This window comes from Vombatus ursinus, unplaced genomic scaffold (assembly GCF_900497805.2).
Source record: "Vombatus ursinus unplaced genomic scaffold, bare-nosed wombat genome assembly UNPS02014818.1, whole genome shotgun sequence".
Lineage (NCBI taxonomy): Eukaryota > Metazoa > Chordata > Mammalia > Diprotodontia > Vombatidae > Vombatus > Vombatus ursinus.
The window spans coordinates 60,811,020-60,834,575 of record NW_020954596.1 but is presented as its reverse complement, the minus strand read 5'-3'; the positions used below and the strand labels follow the sequence as shown (position 1 = coordinate 60,834,575).

At 34.6% G+C, this 23,556-nt stretch overlaps 1 protein-coding gene across 4 annotated transcripts in view; it reads left to right on the top strand.

The window, feature by feature from the left end:
- The window catches only part of CLOCK (clock circadian regulator), a 108,509-nt gene that overhangs the window by 60,438 nt on the left and 24,515 nt on the right, over positions 1-23,556 (top strand). For 3 of the 4 annotated variants that reach the window (XM_027836127.1, XM_027836125.1, XM_027836126.1), the window contains 8 exons: positions 3,382-3,471; positions 13,636-13,756; positions 15,337-15,450; positions 17,630-17,748; positions 19,790-19,872; positions 20,011-20,117; positions 21,229-21,376; positions 21,896-21,971. In XM_027836127.1, the coding sequence (XP_027691928.1) occupies positions 3,382-3,471; positions 13,636-13,756; positions 15,337-15,450; positions 17,630-17,748; positions 19,790-19,872; positions 20,011-20,117; positions 21,229-21,376; positions 21,896-21,971 (858 nt within the window). The remainder of the gene's footprint in view (positions 1-3,381; positions 3,472-13,635; positions 13,757-15,336; positions 15,451-17,629; positions 17,749-19,789; positions 19,873-20,010; positions 20,118-21,228; positions 21,377-21,895; positions 21,972-23,556) is intronic. The other variant, XM_027836128.1, reaches the window with a different exon arrangement.

Genomic DNA, 23,556 nt, shown 5'->3' with positions numbered 1-23,556 from the left:
TCAAATAATATTTTTGGAATCCATAATTTCTTTGATTTCTTTCCTGTGGGTACAGCCTCCACCAGCATAGATTGAAACCCTTCTATGCTTCAGTCAGTGGTCTTTTGGAATTACTGTGGCTTTAAAAAAAATTTCATCACCTACCCTTTGGTGATAGAATTTAGTCTGATTAGTACTCTGTTAGCAGACAGTTTGACATTAAGTCTGAAACTCTACATCTTTCCAGCTTGTTGTTGTACCTGTCAGAGTTCAGGTCTTTCTAAGACTTCAGGTTCCTTAGAAAAGCCAAAATTACCTTCATGCCTTGATGAGGCTTTGGAATGGTACTTTAGTGGATGAACCAGTTATAAATGCCATGTAAATATTGAGATGTTCAATCACCAAAGTTAATCTTATATTTTTACCTCTTATGAGTATGGCAATGTAACAGCTGCTATCCCGGTATGTCAAGTGTATTTAAATATTAAAAGCATTTGTATGACAGCCTAACAGAAGAACTGTGGGAGGTAAGAGAAATAGTATTTTGGAAGTATACAGGCTTAGGTGGAGGAGGAAGAATAGGAAGGTGAGAAAATGCATGAATAAGAGAGAAAGGTAAAGGAAGTAATCAGCATAGAGAAGCACAAAGATTAACTATTAAAACCTTTCCTCACTTGCTGCCTAATTTTCTTTTATTTTTAATAATAAGCATTTATTTAATAAAAAGAATTTTTAGGCCATAGGCAAAAAGGTATATCCAACTATCTATTATACTATATATGTTTATATTTCCATGTGACAAAAGACCAAATCGTAGCAAGGGAGGAGAAAGAAGCATATTCATGAATTATCTTTTGTTGATATCAGTTGTAAATGCCAGTTGTTAGGTTAAATAAATCTTGGTACTGAGTTGTTCACATGAAAATATTGATGAACATAGCTTGTGATATGAAGTGAAAGATTTGTAAAATTCAGTCATATTTGTGAAGTCTAGATATAATTTGTTTTTGATGCCCATGTACATATCTGTAATCAAAACTCAATATCTTACCTAAATAAACATGCAGTTAACTTTTTTATAGTTGTAGAGTAAACCAAAGTGTAACTTATAATTTTGCTAATTCTTTTCTCTTACCAGAAATTAACTTATTATTTAGTATTACTAATTTAGCTGTTATATCAAATGTTAGTGATGTGATTGAAATACTTTTTGTCTTTCAGAAATTATTTTTAAAATATAATTATTAAATCCGACTTATTCTTATAGTATTTAGAATTCTGCCCCTGAAATTTTCTGTATGCATAGTTCATATTTATTGTATAAAGCATATTTTTTGCAATTAGTAAGTATATTAATAAGTATATGATTATTACAAAATAAATTTGTTGTCTGATTTATAAAGATAAAGTCTCTGAGAGTCAGAGAGAGAGAGAGAGAGAGAGAGAGAGAGAGAGATTGTGTATGTGTGTGTTATTCTTGGATCTAGATTTTGATATAAACATGATTTGACCTATTTGCAGAATTTTCATTGTTTCAAATCAAGATGTGGGAGGAGGGGGAATCTAAATATCTGATTTCAGTAAGCCAAATTTCACCTGGCTATGGTTTGTCTGGTCAGAACATATATATATATATATATATATATATACACACACACACACACACACACACACACACACACACATATATATACATATACATATACACATATATACACATATATATACATATATATACATATATATACCTATATACACACACACACATACATACACACACATACATACATACATATATACACACACACACACACATACACACACACGTATATACACACACACACATATACACACACGCATATATATACACACACACACATATACATATACACTCATATATAGACACGTATAACAATACATGCACCTATATCTGCATTAAAATATGTATGTTTGTATATGTCCATTTACCTGTATGGTGTTTGATCTACTTACTTACACTATGACTAATAAAAATAGCTATTACTGACATGACAGTACACCATTTTATGTACTGGCCAGAGAAGCTTTAGCCAATTGAAATATGGCCTTCTATTTAGATTCTTTTCCTATATCCTAAACTGAAACATTAAAAATATGGCAAATGGCCAGGCCAGTTTATGTTTGAACAAAGTCTAGATTGAAGAATATACATACATGCAAGACTGTGAGTAAGGATTGTTTCCTTCTTTGTATTTGTATTCCTAGTGCCTAGCACAGTGTCTAGGTCTGACAGGGATGGGGAACCTGTGACCTCGAGGCCGCAGATTCCCTACCCCTGCTAGGATATACTGAGTACTTAAAGAAAGCTTGCTTGCTTAATACAGATATACATATGTGTGATAACTGTGTGTGTATACATTTTAGTAATAACAGTAAATATTTTGTTCAGTTGTGTCCGACTCTTTATGACCTTGTTTAAGGTTTTCTTGGCAGACCATGGTTTGCTATTTCCTTCATTAGTTCATTTTACAGATGAGGAAACTGAGGTAAACAAGGTTAAATGACTTGCCCAGGGACACACATCTAGTAAGTGTCTGAGGCAGTATTTACTAAGTGCCAAAAATATATTTGATTTGTAATAAATAGGAAATATTATATAGCCTCTTTCAAGGCTGTACATGTAAATGCTATGAAGATAATGGAGTAAGAATTTAATTTTTAAAGAAGTTTTAGAAAGAAGGAAATCTGTTTTCATTTTCCTTTTTAAAATGTTTAACATATATATACATGTGTGTAAGTGTATACACACGTCTTTTATCTATACAAGATGAACATTTTACATATTTTCCTACTGCTTCTGATGTTTGCTTGTTTTCTTAATTTAATAGCCATAATTCATGGACTGGTAGTGGCATTTATTGATTTATTAGCTGCCTATAATGAGGATAAACAACAATAGGCTAATGTTTTATTACATGCACATTTGTATATTTTATTCTTATTTCAGTAATAGTTTTATTATGAAAAAATATTGAGAGAGTTTATCCATTTTTGTACCTGATAAGTTTATATACATTATATACATGAGCTATAACACCTATGTGTACAGAACACTATGTATAACATAACTGAAGGACAATCATTGCCCTTTAGTAGTGTACAATCTAGTAGATGATCAGAAAAAGAGTGAAGGGGGTTCTTTGTTTTTGTTTTTTAATTTAGTTACCTGAGAGGAGGCTAAAATTCACACATACTTGTACAAAGAAATTGAAGGGGAAATAACTCACAGTATTTTGGTAGTGCCCTCATAAATCTAGATGAATTATATATAAATATCTTTTCTTTCATTCTATGAGATGACATTTTTATTTATCATATGAACTTTTTTCTTTTCATTTAACTGACCATTATGTTTAATTTCAGGCTCTTGATGGTTTTTTTTTAGCAATCATGACAGATGGAAGCATAATATATGTATCTGAAAGTGTAACTCCATTACTTGAACATTTACCAGTAAGTATAAAAACTGGTTACTAATGAATCAAACTATAGACTAAGTTTCACAAAGGGATTAGAGGTCTGTTTTTTGTTTTCTTTTTTTTTTGTTTGTTGGTTTTTTTTTCCGGGGCAGTCTGGGTTAAGTGACCTGCCCAGGGTCACACAGCTAGTAAGTGTCAAGTGTCTGAATTCCGTTTTGCACTCAGGTCCTCCTGACTCCAGAGCTGATGCTCTATCCACAGCGCCACCTAGCTGCCCTTAGAGTTCTGCTTTTAAAAAATCAATTAGTGCATGTATCATATCTATTTAATTTCTTTCCATGCTTATCATTGTGTTTTGCACAGTGCTTAGTAATGTTTATTGAATTGAATGACAGTAGTCTTATCTGACTCTTGTGTACATTCTCGATTACTTGTCCTCACTTCCATCTTCAGTAATACCATAACATATTAATATGCTGCTAAAGATGGAATATTCTAATTACTCTCTGTTCCCTTTGCTTGGAATCATCTCCTTTATAACCTTCACCTCTTAAAATCTCTGGCTTCCTTTAAGATTGAGCTCAAAAGCCCCCTTCTGCAGGAGATCTCAACCTAGTTCATACAGATACCAATGACTCCCTCTAAGGTTATTTTCTATCTAGTTTTCATATGTCTTTTATGTATCTATTTATGTATTTGTTCTCTCTCCATTAGTTTGTAAGCTTCTTTAGGGCAAGGACTGGTTTTTATTTTTATTTGTATCCTAGCACTTAGCACATTGTGGTTAAAAAATCTGAGACCATCCCAATTCATGTGCTTGTTGATTGATTTAACAAAGGTTTAAGACCTACTTTGATAAGAGGAGTAATAGTAAACACTATGGTAGGTGTGGGGTGGGAATCCAAAGATGAATAAGACATGATCCCTCCTTTGGGGGGTTCAGGGTGGGAGGTACTGTACTGTGGACAGGTACTGTAGACAGGATTCAGTATTGAGATATGGTTTGGATGACGTAAGAGGTTTCTTCTAGCTCTAAGATTCTGTGATCTTAAGCATACTAAGACACATAAAATATGATTATTAACACAAAGCTATATGTAAGTATTGGATGGTGATACCTTTTTACATGGTCATATACACATCCCTAGAAATAAACAAAAAAAAAAGTAAATGGAACCCAAGTGGATTGCTACTACCTCCTAGATGGTGAAGAACTAAAGCTTTCAAAAAAAAAGTTAGGGAGAAAATAGGATGGGAAAAAATCCAGCCTCCCTCAACCAAGAATAGCAGGACTGAGACAAATAGCACGTTAAAAAGCCTGAAGAGTAAAAGTCAGAAAGAGGTAATAGAAAATGGAATTTCAAGAGACAAGACCCATGGGAACACTATCTAAATTAATGATCTGCTCAACAAATTGTTAGCTGTTTTGACCATTTAGCTGTTGTTTATTGATTGATTGATTGCATGGGAAGAGAAATACAGATGGAGAATCCTTCAGACAATCTGTTCTGGGGAGGGTTACAGTTGTGCTTAAGATGGGGCTGCCTCATTCCATTATATGGCTTGACTGAGGTGTTATTATAATAATATTTTATTAAAAAACTATTTTCTGCTGTCATTCAGCTTTTTTGGTTACTTTTCAAATTGATCATATTATATTGTTACCATATTGGTAAGCTAACAATATGACTGTCTTTTCTTCATGTGAAAGATTGACAATATAGTGTATTCTAAAATAAAGTAAACTCTGTTTTAGAAAAAAACAACAACAATGTATTTCTTACTAAGAATAGATTAATTTGTAAAATTCAGCCTATAAAACATATGTTTGTGCATAGTTTTTAGGTAGAGTTTTGTACTTGTGCCATGTTGTTAGTTATCTTTCCAATTCTTTCTCCCATAGATCTCATTTATTTTCCATCTTTTTCCTTTTATCACTTTTATTTTACTTATGAAATCAGTTGAAACTCTTGCTTCATCTCTTCCAGGAATTCTAGTTGAACTTATATCCAAGCTGTCTTTTGTTTTTTTGTTTTTTTATTTTTTGTTTGTTTGTTTTTTGGTAGCTTTGCTTGTAGATTTTTTGGAATAATTTTTTTCCTTCCAGAATTGTGCCCTGAGCATGGTGGTATTCTTTTTTTGTTTGCTCATTCTTCTAATCCTACTTTCTCACTTCATGCTTTATGTTAGAGCCTTATTCTGACACTTCCGGAGAGAATTTCTGGGCTGAGCTTTTATCTTTTTGGGCCTTTCTATTGCTTTTTTGGGATACTGAATGTAATTCTAGGATCTCAGTGACAGCCCATGTTTTCAGTGCTCCCAAGTTGTGTGTGTGTGGAGGTGGGGAGGAGGTAAAATAGGCATTTATACTATGTGCAAGGTACTGTGCTAAGTGCTGTTTATAGATATTATCTCATTTGAACCTCCAACAACCCTGTAAAGTAGTTGCTGTTATCCTCATTTTACAGTTGAGAAAACTGAGGCAAACAGTGATTAAATGAATTTCCTGGAATCATACAGCTAGTAAGTATCTGATCCTGTATTAGAACTCAAGACTTTCTGACTCCAAATTCACTGCTCTATTCACTGCACTACCAGCTACCTCTGAAAAGCTGTCTGATCCAGGGCATTCTTAATTGTTGCCTTTCTGGTCTTAGTTCTGCAAATTCTTGACCTAAGTTTGAGTGTGAGCACCACATCCCTGGGCTTGTCCCTGGTTGGAGTTCTAGTGGACTGCTGCTAGACTCAATCGCTTTCAGCTAGCTGAGAAGCTCTGTATTTTCAAAGTGGCAGAATTTTATGCTCCCCTTTGGTCTTGCCCTGCTTGTCCCTCTACAAACTTCAGCCTGGTCTGGAGTCTAGGACTGAGGCCCTCTCCTGCTCTGAGGGTTAGTCATACAATTAGTTGCTTTGATCCTTGCTCAGTGTATAGCCTAGGGTCTGCAAAGCTCCTTGCCCTGGACCACCACCCTTAAGCTCAGGTCCCATCCTTGACCAGGTATTGGATCTGTGTCCCAGAACTGATTAGTAAGTGGCAGAGCTGCCAGTTGACACCTGTTCCTGTTCCCTGAATGAGTTTGGGTCCCTCTGTGTGGATCTGGGACTTCTTTCTTGCCTGGTGCACAGCTTCAACCCTCTTTTAAACCCTGCATTGAAATGCCCTACATGGCCATTCCTGGCTAGATAGACCCTATCGCCTCTGTCCACAGACCTCTTTGTCTCCTTATGCTGACCTTGACTGGAAAAATGGCTCATGATTTTGTCTTAGATTTCCTGATCAGGACTTGGCTGGTGTGTTTTTATATGTATATATATTTTCAGACAAGTTGTAGGAGAGAACTTGGCAGGGATTCTTCCTGCCATGCTGCCATCTTGACTGATCTCTTTGTATGTGTAGTTTTTAAAAAGAGATAATAATTAGTCAGCATCTTTGGTTTGCAAAATGTTAATTTAACCTTTTTTTTCCCATAGTGGAATTAATTCGCCTATATATTTTCCCTAATGGTATTAATCTAGATAATATGGTAATACAACACAAGAAGAATAATTAGTGTATCTCTGAATCATACTTGTTTTTATGCCAGTTTAAAAAAAATAAAAATGTACTATCCTCATCAGAAATATTAAGAGTGTGAGGGCAGGTACCATATTTTTGCCTTTCTTTGTTTCCTCAGCTTTAGTGCCTGGCACATAATAAGTGATTAATAAATGCTTATTGATGATGATGATGATGATGTATGAAATACTTGACTTCTGCAACTTAAATGAAGCAAGTTAATAAAGAATTGAGACTGTAGTTTATTAGTGTACATAATCAGTCACATGATTTTATAGTAAGTCTAGGTTTGTGAAATAAATTCAAATACATTTTCATAAGTAATCGAAATAGAAGCTTTTTACCTAAATTTACTTTGGAAAATTGGTTAATTGAATTCAATAACTGCTAAGTGTTAGGTATTGCACAGAGCACTGCAGATCCAAGGACAAAAATGAAACAGTACTCCGCTCCAGGATACTAAATTGTGCTGGAGAGATGAAAGCAAAGATACAAAAAAAAAAAGCATAATCCAAGGTGTGGAGTGAAGCAAGGAAGAAAGTACACTTTTTAACTTTAAGAAAAAAAGAGAAGGGAGCAGCTAGGTGGCACAGTAGATAGAGCTCTGGCCTTGGAGTCAGGAGGACCTGAGTTCAAATCCAGCCTCAGATATGTAACACTTATTAGCTGTGTGACTCTGGGCAAGTCACTTAAACCCAACCACCTCACAGAAAAAAAAAAAAAAGAAGAAGGAAAGAGAAGGAATAGAAATGATTGAATGAATTTACTTTGTTAATACTTTGTTAGGGTCACAGAATTTAGAATTAGAAGGTGACTTAATCCTTGAGTTTACAGATGAAGAAGCATCCTCAAGGAGATAGTGTTTTGCCAAAAGTTATAGTGATTGATTGTTAGACCTAAGAACAGAAATCTATTTTGCCGATTCCTAGTTCCTTCAATTACTCTGACAGGGAAAAAATTTGAACAGTAGTTGTTTAAATGCTAAGAAGATACATTTTAATATATTTGTCAGAGTTTGTTAAAAGGCATTGCAGAACTTTGAACAAAGGACTTTAAAAAAAAAAGGGCCAGTCATATCCTATTTCACCAAAATTCAGTTCTATAAAACGCTGTTAATAAGGGATAGAGTTTATATGCTATGACAGTTACATGAAAATGACTGGGTTTTTGTTATTGTTGTTATTTTAGAAAGGGTCAGAATTCTGTTTGCACTTTACAATCTTTGGGCAGACGAATTTTTATGTTTAGGAGGCAGAAGAAAACCTGAATTCTCTGAATTTAGTGTATTTGAATTTGAATTAGATATTAAACAGAAGCTAAGTGGAAAAGTCCAATCTCTAGTATGGCAATAAAATCTCTTTAGTGTGATGGGCTAACCTAAAAAAAGCTAACCTAAGTATAAGTTAAGTTAATTGAAAAGTTGATATCTAACTAATTTCATGGTTACCTCCCTAAGTGGTAAGAGTATCTCAGCTTCATGAAAGCAGGGACAATGTAAGGCCAGGCCATCAACAGCTCCAAGAGGCTTTAAATATGTAGGAAAAGGTAAGACCAAACTGTAATCCCTAGACTGAGACCAATAATAACAATTGTCAGTAAAAGAAAAAAAAAGTGAAAACTAGTTAGTATTATCTCATTGAATATATCTTTTTCCTGGTTATCTATATGCTGGTATTTTTAACTAGTTTATTTTGACTAGAAAAAGCAAATCCCTAGAACTTCAGTTTATGCTTGTGAAGAGAATGTAGGTTTTAGCCACCCAGGAAAATTTTGCCATCTTATGGTGATCATTCAGAGTGCAGACACAAAGGTCCTGCTGAGAGAATGAAGGGGAAATGATTGTTTGCTTCAAAGCATTTCAGTGACTGTCATTTTCTAGGCCCTGGGTCTATAGGATTTCTAACTTGATTGGAGAGTTATTTAGTTTAACCCCCTCATTTTTGGATTAGGAAATTTAGGTTGAGAGATTAATTAACTTGTCTAAGGGTAAACAGGCAATTAAGTCGTAAAGCCAAGATTCTAGCTCAGGATCTCTGACTCTAAGTCTAGTGCTTCTGTTACTGCCTCCCACATACGTCTGGCATTTCTGCCTTTCTGCGCTGCTGTCTTGTATCCTGTAGTTAGGGCCAGTCTTATGAGTAAATGCATTGGTTTGTCGAGGTAACTGAAATTCCAGTATCATAAATTAATCTCTATGTCTTGCAGGCTTATCAGTCATCAGGAGTCAGGAGCCCTTTATTAGACGTGCAGCTGGTTTTGGGAGCGATAACACCCAACTCAACAAGTCCTAAACTAATTTGGCCATGGTACATTTTTAGGCCTAAAATATATTGGCAGACCCATAAAAGTTACCCACTGGGATTCGTTGAAGCAATAAGGAAAACTTGCCCTTTTGTTTTTTTTAATTTTTTTTCCTCCTTTTATTTTGAAAATTTGCTACATAATTTTTTTTTTATTACATCAGCAGTGTGCCATGGTGGATGGCTAGAGAGCTAGCCTTGAAGCAAGGTAGAAATGTCAGTTCTGTGTCTGACACTTACTGATTGTGTGACTCTGGGCAAGTCACAGCTTCTCAGTACTCTAAGCAACTCAAATAAAGTACAGAGACAATGACAGGCTGCATTGATAGAGGGAATTTCCTCACTTGGAAGTTCCTTATACCAATAAAAATCACAGGTTTTGTCTTTACTTCTAATTTAATATTTTAGAGAGAAAAGTACTACGAACATCAAATTCCTCTTACTGAGAAATCCATTGACATTGCATAGAGTGGTTTGGAAAGTGCTTCCTTAGTTCCTTATTCCCTAATATTGTAGTCAGCAAACATCTGATTTGTGTCTAAGAATGTTCAAGGAATCATTTTAGGCATAGTCTCTACTTCCAATTAATTTATTTTAATGTCCAGTGTAGATAGAATGATCTCTCTCTGTCTCTCTACATAAAGAGGTACGATTTAGAGAGAGAACACAAGGTAGTTGATGATAAGGGCCAAGTGAGGGGCACAAAACATATACTGAAATGTTTTGTGGTAAATGGAGAGAAGTTGTTGACTGGGGAATGACATAAGTAAAATAGTGTTTGAGCAGTGATTTGTTTATCATACCTTTGTTCATTCTTAATAGCTAGCTAAGAACAAGCCCCTGCGGGAATGAGACAGGCTGAATATTCGTGAAATTGAGATATGGGATAGCTGCCAACTAAAGGGCAGGAAAGGTGATGCCTAGAGCAAGTCGTTTTTCCTGAGGACGGCTGTAGTAGTAGTTTATATTACCATGAATTTTTTCTTCTTCAGAGGTTTTGGTTCATGATGGACATAGAGCCCTTGACCACAGATTTAGCTAATCAACCTAGCTTTAGCAGTCAATCAATAAGCATCTGTTAAGTGCTTACAATGTACCAGGCACTATGCTAAGCACTGGGGATACAAAGAAAGGCAAAAGCTCCCAAGGATCTTTTATAATGAGGAAGACATGCATAAATAGATACCTACAAGACACACAGAGAGTAGATGGAAGGTAAACCAAGAGGGAAAAGTGTGTTGGATTCAACCTAACAAAATACCAATTTTTCCCATACTTTTCAAAAGTCACAGTAATAACAACATTTTTATTAAAGATCTTGATTTTAAGTTGTATTGTTTTTTCTTTTTTTGTGTGAGGTTAGAGGTGGGATTGGGAGTGTACATAAATTACATAAAATTACAGGCTTGTAAATATACTAACTGAAGACGTTAATTGAGGTTTCATTCAAAATTTCACTCATAGATTATTCTAGATATGGTTGTGTTAGTTTTAATAGTTATTTCTTGGAGACATTTAATATTATTTTAGTCCTTTGGGTTTAGATAGAAGATACTATGTAGGAGTTAAGTTATTATTATGCATATATACATACATGCATATGTACATGCATACACATGTGGAGTAGATATATTTGCTTGTAAATAGAATTCTGTACTTATATCTTAAATCAACAGCAGATTTTTAAAAATTGCTGTTACATCAAAAATGACTCCAAATGAAAAGCAGTTTAGAAATACCTTTCTAGGTTTGGGGAAGGAAAATTAAAATTCTTGTGAGCTGTATTCTGATGAAAAGGACCCTCACTGAGTTGAATGGATTATTAGTAGAATCCTGTTATCAAAGTTGACAAAGATAATCTTTTAAAAAAATGTACTTTAAATTTATTTTAAATTTAGGCATCAAAAAAGAGCTTTTCCGTGAAAGGAGATTGTATATTAAGCCATGAATCTGCATTTCATATCACTTATTTCAAGTATATAACAAATCCTACACGTTTCTTTCTTTCCTTTTTTAATTAATTGTTTTTTAAATTTATGGAATAAAACAAGCATTTCCTTAACACAGGACAATAAAAAAGATGATTGCACGTGAAACTGCCCTTTATTTTTTTGGCATTAATATTGGTAATCTCCCCTCCTCCACATTCCTATCTTCCCTCTGCCCCCATTAAAAAAACAAAATAAAGAAGAATAGTTAGGCCAAAAAAAAAAAAATCCACCCAGTGGCCTTTTCCAAAACTCTATGTTTCTTTCTGCACCTGGAGTACATCACCTCTGTATCAGATTGGGGGTAACATGTTTCATTCTAAGACCTCTGGAAACATGATTGGTCTATGCATCTGTCAGCATTCTTAAGGCTTTTTTTGCAATGTTGTTGTCTATGTATAATATGTCTATGTATGTTTTCCTGGTTCTACTCACTTGACTTAACAATACTTCCCAAGATTCTCTGAAATCATACTTTTTAATCATTTCTCATGGTAGAACAATAATCCATTGTACTTGATATCACCACAATTTGCCCAGCCTTTCACATTTGATGGTTGTTGTTGATTAAATTCCAATTCTTTTTTTCTTTTCTTTTTTCCCCCCTTAATCCTCCTTTTAGGACAGGAAATTTGTTTTACTTGTGACTATTCTCTCCCCAGTTTTATTCCTTGCTGTCAGCTTCTTTACTTCATTCCTTGTTGAGTTTAATTCTATACCAGACTGTCATTCAGTCAGTCAGCAACATTAAATATCTACTATGTATCAGACACTGTGCTAAGTGCCAGGCTTATAAAAAAAGGGCAAAAGAAAAAATCAGTCCCTGTTCTCAAGAAGCCCCCGTTCTAATGGAAGAGATAACATGCAGACAACTAGGTAGAAATAAGATATATACAGGATAAATTGAGGATAATTAGTTGAGGGAAGGCACTAGTATTAAAGGGGATTGGGAAAGGCTTCTTTAAACGGTGGGATTGTAGCTATGACTTGAAGCTGAATGTGTGTGTGTGTGTGTGTGTGTGTGTGTTCAGTCCCTTTTGTCTGTTTCAGATAAGAATGAGATTCATCCCATAAATCTTCCTGCTACTCCAATAACAAGTACCTCTCTCACCTTTCTCCCTCTACTTAAATGTATTCTTTTTACTCTTTTTCTTAAAACCCTCAGAACAGAACCAGAATGCCCCTGTTTTTCTAATTTTATTCCCTCAATACCCTTTGAAGACAATAAGTGTCTGAAAGGAGACATGTTTCTTCCCCCCCTATTAAAATGTTAACACTGCATTATTGGACAGTCCCAATTCTCGTAATTTGACCTTTTTAAGTTTTTCTGGATTCTTTTGCTTGAATTTCAGAGGTCCTGCTATGGTCTTTCTGTCAGAAATACTTATACATTCTCTATTAAAAGTCTATTCTCCCCTTTCTACCACCCTTTCCTCCCCCCATTATATTCACCTTTGTAATTTATTTTTTGTTTCTGTAAGCCTGTCTCTGACTTTTGGAAAATCATATTCCAAGATATCCTCTTATAAGGAAACTGTCAAATTTTGGGTGATCCTGGCTCTGGTTCCTTTAATACTTGAACTGCTTCTTTCTGGATACTTACAGTACTTTTTTTCTTTTATTTGGGATCTCTGGATTTTGGTTATGATGTTCCTGGGGCTTAATCCTTTTGGGATTTTCTTCAGGAGATGACAGGTAGACTCTATGTTTAGATAGAGCCCATTGAGATAGATGGTTTTCATTTTTGATTTTTTGAAACAATGTTTAGACTTTTTTTTTAATCCCACTTTTGAAGGAGTCCAGTGATTTTTTTTAAATGAACTCTTCTTGATCAGTTTTCTAAGTCATTTGTTTTTTCTATCAGCTATCTCAATTTTCTTAATTTTTCAGTCTTTGATTTTATTTCTGTATCTCTTGGTATCTAATGGAATCATTAATTTCTGTTTAGTCTGTTGTAATTTTCAAATATTCTGTTTCTTGGATGAGGTTTATGGACTTTTCTTCTAAGCTATTTATTCTCCTTCCAGTCATTTGTTCCAGAATATTTGTTTTGTTTTTTAATCTCTTCATTATTTCTACATATTCATATAATCCTTATGGATTTTTGATCATTATTCTGTCTGATGTGGATTTCAGGCTTTTGAAAGAATAGATGTGGGAGAGCCAGAGCCTCTTTTCATTTAGTCAATAAGCATTTACAAAGTGTTTATTACTGTGTGTCAGGTGGTCAAGTTGTGTGGAAACTCATAAATGACATAGTAAAATTATGTTTTTCTTTGTTATTTAATAAATTATGTGACATATAAAAATATACTTGAATGCATTATAATTGTTTTAAATCCCCCTTTTTTTAGTCTGATCTTGTGGATCAAAGTATATTTAATTTTATCCCAGAAGGGGAACATTCAGAGGTTTATAAAATATTGTCAACTCATCTGCTGGAAAGTGATTCATTAACACCAGAGTATCTAAAATGTAAGTACTGGGTTTGTAATGGATAGTAATTGTTTTTTTACTTGATAAATCAGATAAATTTAATATTTCTATAAGTGACTTTTGTCTGTACTTTTTCACCTTTGTAACATAGATAATTTGGTATTTCTTATATATTATTGAAACAAATTGTCTGCTTTCTAATTTCTAATATAAAGTGACAAGAAGGAAGTCACTGGTAGCATTTAAGAGAGCAGTGATGAATGTGGAAATCATACTACATAGGGTTAAGAATGGAAGGGTAAGAAGTGAAGGTAATAACTACTAGGGCTCTATCCCAAAGAGATCATAAAAAAGAATGCACAAAAATATTTATAGCTGCTTTTTTTGTGGTGGCAACAAATTGGAAATTGAGGGATTATGCATCAATTGGGGAATGACTGAACACGCTGTGGTATATGAATGTAATGGAGCTACTGTGCAATAAGAAATGATGAGCAGGCAAATTTCAGAAAAACCTGGAAAGACTTCTGTGAACTGATGCAAAGTGAAATGAGCAGAACCAGAACATTATATACAGTAACAGCAGCATTGTGTGATGATCAACTATGAATGATTTACCTCTTCTCAGCAATATAATGATCCAAGACAATTGCAGAGTACTTGTGATGGAAAATGCTATCCACATTCAGAGAAGAAATGATGGACTCTGATCCAGATTGAAGCATACTATTTTTACTTAATTTTTTTTGTGGATTTTTTCCTTTTAGTCTGTTTCTTCTTTCACAACTGTGACTAATATGGAAATATGTTTTACATAATTGCATATCTATATATAACCTATATCAAATTGCTTACTATTTTAGGAAGAGGGAAGGAGAGGTAGGAGGAGGAAAATTTGGAACTCAAAATTTTGTAAAAATGAATGTTAAACCAGGTGTTTGAGGGTAGCTATCTACCTACGATGCCACATTGCCTACCAATGAGAGAACCCAGAATTGAAAAATTCACATAGGTAAAGGAGAATGCTGACCTGTGGTTGGAGGGTCTAAGAATGTGATGAACAGAAGAACCACTGAATCTTGGAAGTTTTGTAATAACTTTGGGATACTTGTCACAGGCAGGAGTTCTTCATCTGTTTTGTATCATGACCCATGACAGTCTGAGGAGGTCTACTGATTCCTCAGAATAATACGGTTAAATTCATGAAATTAATTACATTGCATTATAAAGAAAGCCAATTATCTTGAAATATGATTTTCAAAATATTTATTTCAGATTTTTATTTATTTTTAATTCATGGAATAAAACAAACATTTCCTAACATAGTATGATAAAAAAGATGATTGTACTTGAAACTACAAATCTGTTATATACAACTTGCTATTCCTTTTAAAGTTGTAAAAAAGTTATTGTGTAAAAAATGAATGTTAAAAATTGTCATTACAATAATTTAAAAAATACTATTAAAAAAGAAGTGAAAGTCACAGGAAGGGACAAGTTCAAGGAATTTGGGCATCAAAATGAAGAAGAGAGATTACATGGTAGCTAGAAGGGAGTAGGACGGCCAAGTTAAAGTTTAAAAAAATATTTTAATTAGTAATATCTTTTCTGCTTCTCAGCAAAAAATCAGCTTGAATTCTGTTGCCATATGCTCCGAGGAACAATAGATCCAAAAGAACCACCTACCTATGAATTTGTGAAGTTTATAGGAAATTTCAAATCTTTGAACAATGGTAAGTTCTTAGAGGATGCTTCTTAAATGGTAATGTTTAATTTGAAGTTAAAAGATTTATGTATCATAAATTTATAGTGGCTAACCTCGGCTTAACCCTGTTCATCAATTCTTCCACTCTTGTTTACTTGCCATTCTCATTGCTCACAATGACTGTTCTCAATCTTTTCCTCTCTCCTCTCCATACTCTCAACCCCACACTTAGAGATGATATAGAATTCTACTTCCATGAGACCACAGAGGACACTTGCCTAGACTTTCTCAGTTTCCTATAAATCACAGTATCTTCTGCAACCCCTCATTTCCTTCTGATGATAGAGGGAAGAGGTATACATATTCCTCATTAAAGCTCACTGCTACTCTGGTACCTTAGTCCTATTTTTTTTTTTTTGGTTAGGCAGTGGGGTTAAATGACTTGTCCAGGCTCACACAGCTAGTAAGTGTTATGTGTCTGAGGCCAGATTTGAACTCAGGTCCTTCTGAATCCAGGGCCAGTCCTCTATCCACTGCCCCTTTCCTTAGTCCTATTTTCTTCACCCTTCCTCCAGGACCACTTTGTTCTAGGAATTGTTTCTTTCATTTTAGGTATCTTCACCTTTCCCTCTATACTGGCTCTTTTTCATTTCCCTACAAGTATGTTCAGGTTTCTGTAAACTCTCCAAATCCTCCCCTTAACCTTTATATGCCACCCAGGTAAAATCCTGTCTTTCTCCTCTCCACTACCAAACTTCAAAAATTTTTTATCTATACCTCACTTCTCACCCAATCTCTCTTCTGTGACTGCATAAGTTATTTAACTTCCCTGGGCCTCAGTTTCTCATCTGAAAAATGACATGACTTGTAAGGGCCCTGTTAGCTTTAATTCCCTGTTAATTTTAATTCTATGATCCTGTGATTCTAAGCCTTTTACATTCTGGCTTCCAAACTGTATCTTTGCCTCACCTGAGATATTCTATTGAAACTGCTTTCTCACAGGTCACCAATGACCTGTTGGTTGGCCAGTCTAACAGCCTTTTTTCCTTCCTCATCACCCTTCACCTCTGCAGCATTTCATATTGTTGACCTGTTGACCATTACTTTCTTCTAGTTTCTCTTCTTCCATGATTCAGATATAGCATATTCTCCTTGGCTTTTCTTCTTACCCCCTCTGTTTCTTCTCTCTGTCAGTCTCTGGCATCTTTGCTTGGCAGTTTCATAGATTATTATGGCTTCTGCTATCAGTTACTTTCAAAAGACTCCCCAATCTTTCCCCCACCACACACCTGCATTTCCATCTGCTTAGAGCATATATCTATTCCAGTGTGCCAGTAGTACTGTAATCATTCAAATTATTTATCTTCCCCCTCAACCTGCTTAGCCTTACGAATTTATTATTTCTTACAATGACCAAACTCCAGTTTTTGAAACCTTTATGTTTCAGACTGTCATAGTGTACAGGTCTACGTTATTATCTGTCTCAACTATTGGAATTGTCTCCAGCTAGATTTTCTCCTCCACCAGTATGCTTCCTATTTCAACCTATTCTTCATCTAAGTTTCTGACTTATCTTTCTTGTACAGTTATCTCATTCTTGCTCAAAAATTTTGGTGTTTCCCTTATGCTTTCAAAATAAAGTTTAGTCTCTTTTCTTTTTTAACCTCATTCAAGGCCCTCGACAAGTAGATGTTACCGTACCTTTCCAGCCTTTCCTTATAGTGCTCCCCTCCAAACAGTGTCCAGGTAAATTGGACTACTGTACCCTACCCCATATTCTTCCATCTTTGTTGCTTTGCTTAGGCTAAACTGTGTGCCTGGAATGTTTTTCCCTTCTTCTTCCTCTACTGAAATCCTACCCTTTCTTTAAAATTCAATTCAAAATACCCTCTCCTTCATAAAGGCTTCTCTGATCCTGTCTAGTAATGACCTTTTCCTCCTTAGACCTCATACCTCTATAATAGAGAGATGTTTTATACCATTCTAATGTAGTTATTGTGGTTTATAATTATCTGAATATTTATTATTCCTGAAATAAACTAGAGCCAGGACATATATGCTTCTTACCTCCATTAGCACCTCCCACTGTGCTCATCTCACAGCAGGTGGCTAATAAATGTTTAATTGAATGGCATTGACAAAGAGAATAGAAATTTAAAATAGATGAAGTAATTGCTGATATTTTTTTTTCTGTGTCATTCATTCAGTATCCAGTTCATCACATAATGGTTTTGAAGGAACCATACAACGATCCCATAGGCCTTCATATGAAGACAGAATTTGTTTTGTAGCTACTGTGAGGTTAGCTACACCTCAGTTCATTAAGGTATGTTTAGAATTTTGCTTCCCATGTAGGATGTGATTTAAGCCTATCATTTGAACTATCTGCCATATTTCCTATTTCTAAAATAATAAAACTGATTGAAATCCATTGAAGACTGTGGAAATCATGAATTGTTGAGTATGCACAATCATAGCATTTCTCAGGCAGTGAGTTGTTTATTATTATCATTCAGTTATATAATTTTTTTCCAGTTACGATAATTTGTATTTATGTGGTGGTTTAATGCTTATCAAATTTTTACAACAGCCTTATGAGGTAGTTAGTACAAATACTATCTCATTTCACAACTGAGGAGGCTCAGGCTCAGAGGTTAAGTGATTTGCCCTCGGGTCCAAGGACAGTGGGCTGACACATTACTGGATGAAATTCCATCTCTAGTTCTCTTACTGCCCCACTGGTGTTGCTTTAGATTCATTGTGGTGAGCTGTATGTATACTTTAATTGCATATTGTTATTTGTTTACTAGTTCTGCATTTTTTTGAATACTGCCATACTTTTATAACAGTATAGTTAGCTCTTAGCCCCAGTGAGGAGGAGCCATAGTCTAGATAATCTTGAACAGATGATTTTTAAAATATTAATTGTACTTTGAAATGCCATCAATAACTTGTTTGCTATAAAGTTACCTTCTCATTTTATTAGTGAGTTATTTCTTGTTTTAGTAATAAATTGAGCTTGCATTTATAGGAAATAAAGCAACTAAAGGTGAGAAGAAGATGAACTAGACATATACTAGAAGAAGGATGAAGTCAGGCTCTGTATTTAAGATTTAGGAATGTAGTGTCTGTGTGAATGGGGACAAGTCAAATAATAACTTTTCAGTTCTCAATTTTCTCATGTGTAAAATGAGGTTGGACTAGATGACTGTTAAGATCCTTCCAGCCCTAAAATTCTTGTTTGTCTGACCTAATTCACAGTAAAATATCCACATGTCGATTATCAACAGTTTGTTCTACCTGTGATTTGTTAAGGGCTCACTGAACAATTGATGAGTATAAGTGTTTCCTTCAGAAACTAATAGCTTAATCTACCAATAAAAGGACTTTTTCTTTTTACCTCTCATTCTTAAAATGGGTATCTCAACCTTTTAAATCGAATAGACGTTGTCTTGTTCTGTATCCCCTAAAATATTGTGAAAGTAGTTGATCAGTATCTGTCAGAGTCACAGCTAACCTTGCCATCATTCCCCCAAAAGCAGTTTGGTGGCAGTTCTGTTGCCAAAAGATCCCTCCATTCATTTTCTTTTCCCATGGCCTGGGGGCAGTAATGGTCATGGGATTTGGGGGTTTGTCCTTACTCTCTTTCCTAACTTAAACCCAATAAACGAGTAAAGGACTTTAGTGCTTAATGGTAGCAGTATTTGATAGCTTTTCCTACTTAGGCTTCATAGCCTATTCTGTGCTACTTCTCCATATGCTGCAGATTGTATTGCCCTCTAAACATGTACTTTTCCACATCATAATGTAAGTCCTTCATAGAAGTTCCACCAAGTGCTCCCTTTCATCTGGTTCCTTTAATCTCTAAGAGATAACACTGGACCCATTCTATCTGCTATCTCATTCTCAACACATGCCTTTGATGATAGTCTTTTACTCTGTATCTCATACCCAAGTAAGCATTGGAAATATGCTATAACCCCACCAGTCTGCCAGGCTTACCTTGCCTTAAAACTTTTTTGATGGCAAGGTTAGCTGTGACTCTGACAGATACTGATCAACTACTTTCACAGTATTTTAGGGGATACAGAACAAGACAACGTCCATTTTATTTAAAAGGTTGAGATACCCATTTTAAGAATGAGAGATAGAAGGAAAGAGAAAGTCCTTTTATTGGTAGATTAAGCTATTAGTTTCTGAAGGAAACACTTATACTCATCAAAAAAAAACCAACTTTGTTCGTTTATCATACGATGCCAGCTAATGGTTTTATAAGAATATACACATTTAAAGTCATTTTGAATTATTCAGAAAAACATTTCTAAATTATGATTCATTTTATGACTTTTTTTTTTGCTTATTTATAGGAAATGTGCACTGTTGAAGAGCCCAATGAAGAATTTACATCTAGACATAGTTTAGAATGGAAATTTCTCTTCCTAGATCACAGGTAGGGCCTATGAAAAAATTTAGGGCAACACATTTATATTTCCATTTTCCAAAAATTGTCTACTAAAAGATTTTACTAGCTGTGTGATTTTATCAAAATGAGATAATACTGCTTTTTTTTTTTTAATGTATAATCTAGGGCACCTCCCATAATAGGATATTTACCATTTGAAGTTCTGGGGACATCAGGGTATGATTACTATCATGTGGATGACCTAGAAAATTTGGCAAAATGCCATGAACATTGTAAGTAGATGTTAATATTTCACTGCATTCATAGCTGTTTTCTCAACTGTTGAAATCCTTAATAATAAAGGGTAAGAGGAAGTTATTATAATGTGACAGTTTTTAGTATCAGAATAAAAAGTAATGGAGAATTTCATTGCATATTTATATTTGCATTAAAGTTAGTAGATAAGTAGTAAGTAGATAAGTAGTTAGTAGATAAGATAATAGTGTTCATTTTTCTGTTATTGTAATGTTAAATAGCATGTCACAAATATTATATAATGGACAAGAACCTCTCTAATAGTTTGTAAGTTAGACCCTTAAGATGAGGTTAAGAAAATTCTTTTGGAAATTGAAATGGCTGGTTAGGGTGATTGGTTCCACTGAGGAAAATACTATGTCATAAAATTTAGGTTTGTAAAGATATGGAATATCCACTGAGAGAATCCACCAATACACATATTTTCTTCGCTTCTGATTTTTAAAAATAATGTACTAATATTGTTTTATTTTTAAAAAATAATTACTGAGATGTCATCTGATTTTAATTTTAAAAGCTAAATTTGATGTTTAAGTTTTTATTTCCCTGTATTGATTGAATAGAGTTCTCTAAATCAGGTTAAATAGCATCTGCTATCCTAAAACTCAGAAAATTTTGTTTGAGTGAAGCAGTTTCAGGTGTAAAGAAAATATTATTTGCTATTGAATGTTTAGTTTAGGCCAGGGGACTGCCTGCCAGGTGGGAACCTATATGGCTCTAACTTCCCAGTGTAGTTTTTTAGCAGAAATCCACAGTGTACATGCTTGGTTGTTTTGAAGTCAGTTGTTTATTGAAAAACAGGTAAGACTAGACCTCTCAACTGTGTGTGTGTGTGTTATGGATATGTAATTTTGAGGAAAATAATTAATAGCAGATTAAGTGCTTTGGAAGGTACATTAATTGCTTAAGTCACTAAACTACCTCAGGGGAGTGGTTTGTTTTTGACTGAAGCACTGTAGGTGGCAGAGTCAGTGGAAGTCAATTTTGCATAGATCCTTTCAGAAATTATAAGCTTTTGGGCAAAAACTATTCCTAATAATTGAAAATGTAAATCAAGAAAAAAATGTGTTGTGTTTTTTTTGTCTCTAGTAATGCAATATGGGAAAGGCAAGTCCTGTTATTATAGGTTCCTGACAAAAGGGCAGCAGTGGATTTGGCTTCAGACTCATTACTATATTACCTATCATCAGTGGAATTCAAGGCCAGAGTTTATTGTCTGTACGCACACTGTAGTAAGGTAATAGTTCTTTTAGAGAGTTTTAGATAATAGTTAATAATAAATTTAGTAACATTGTTAATTAAAATGAAATAAAATGTGTTTATGGTTTTACATCACCAATTTTTTAAAATCAATCTTGGCAAGCTTAAAGAAGTAATGAAAAATATCTTAAAAGTATGGTCATCATAATTACAATTTGCATCTTATGGCAGAAAGTACAACATATATATACAGAAATTAACTAGATTTACTTTTAGAATTAAAACTGGGGAAATTTTCAATAATAACTTGTTCTTCATTTACCTACTAGTTAATTGGTGATAGTTTTCAGCAGTGTGTAAAAACTTTGGGTTATCTAAGAGAAGTACTGTTTTTTAAAGGGGAGTAAAAACTATAGCTATGGTTTTGAGGTTATATATTACAAAGAAAAGATTGTAGAAGTAGTTCATAGGCAACCAAGCAAAGACCAAAAGTAAATGTTTTAAGTGATCAGAACTACAGTATTATTTGTCCTTACATTTTTGTTTCCCTTTTTAGTTACGCAGAAGTTAGGGCTGAAAGACGACGAGAACTTGGTATTAAGGAGTCTCTTCCTGAGATAGCAGCTGATAAAGTATGTTTCTTAACATTTATAACAAATTAATGTATTTTCATTCATTATAATGACTTATGAAATAGCATTTTAAATTAAAATTATTTGACTTTTATGTTCCTCATTTTTGCTGTTTACAATGAAAATAGTTCAGTGAGAAGATTAAAAAGATTAGATCTTAACTCTGGGGAAGAGATTCAGTACTTGAATTTAGGGGACTGTTATTATCTGCAACCCATTGAAATTTGATGAAAAATGATAAGAGTCAGGAGTGTAAGAAGATACCATTATTAATTATATTTTCTTATACTCTTACTACTATGTGACCCTGGTCAAGCCACTTAACCTCTGTTTGCTTCACTTTCCTCAACTATAAAATGGAGATAGTAACAGCACTTATCTCAAAGAGGATCAAATAAGATATTTGTAAAAAGTGCTTAGCATAGAGCCTTTCATGTAGTGCCCTTCCCTTTCACCTCTTCCCTTCCTTAAAGGCAGGGTGTCCAGAGTGTTTGATGAAAACATTTATGTCTGAGGGAAAAAGTTCCCTAAAAAGAAGGTCCTTTTAATGTGAAGATGTCCGTGCATCTTTCCATGTCCCTGCTTTCTCAGAGAAGACTTGACATGGAAGTTGTTTCCCCAGATGTAAGGAATATCTACGATACCTGAAAAGTATTGCCTTCATTTGACTGCCTTCTCTCCTTTCCAACTTCATTTTTTCATGCTTTCTATATTCCCCTTGAATGTTGCTTATCCCTTTCCATTGCTGATGCTAGGAAACTGTGCTTTATGTGTGTAGGGGAGGGTGATTTTTATCATCCTCATTGCTGTTAATTATGTTTACAAACACTAACAGGATAAAAGGAAGAATTTGGTAGCATCACGAATGAGATAAATCCCTAACATTTTTCAAGTAATAGGACCATAGGTTTGGAGCTGAAAGGAACCTAATCTAGTTCCCGCATTTTATGTTGTCTCCTACTTTGGGGTGACCTCTCAACTCAAGCTCAAGACACTATGATTCTGCACTCCTAAAGCCGTAGCTTAAAAGCCTCGACTAGCACATTTACCTTTAGTAGACTTTTTGCTGAGAAGGAATTGTAAAAAATTGTACAAAACATTCTCTTCGTAAATCTTGGGAGATGACCTTTCATGATTATGCACAGCATCAGTGGGAAGAGAGGACACATCCGCAGATGACACTAGTAGAGAAGCACAGATGTGGGTGACGTTCGTGTCCAGTGTAACTCACATCTCTGACACTGTAGCTTCCTGATGTCCTTTCGTTACTCGTGGTGTCTGTTCTGCTCCCACTATCTCTGTTGGGCAGGTCATTTGGCTGGACCTACATCTGCCCTGGTCCAAAGTTTGATTCCTGACTTCCAAAGCTATTCTCTGAAGAGAATCTGTAATTGTCTCTTTACTGTCATGAATTATACTTCTCAAGGCTGCCTCCTTCCTGGACTCTTCATTTAGAATATATGTCCAGCTTTTTAGAAGGACTACCAGGAATGTAAGCCAACTGTTTGGCCAGCCAATAGATAGCCAATTCCATCAAGCTTTGCTGAATATTTTCATACTTCTGAAAAGAGTTATGAAGTGTCAA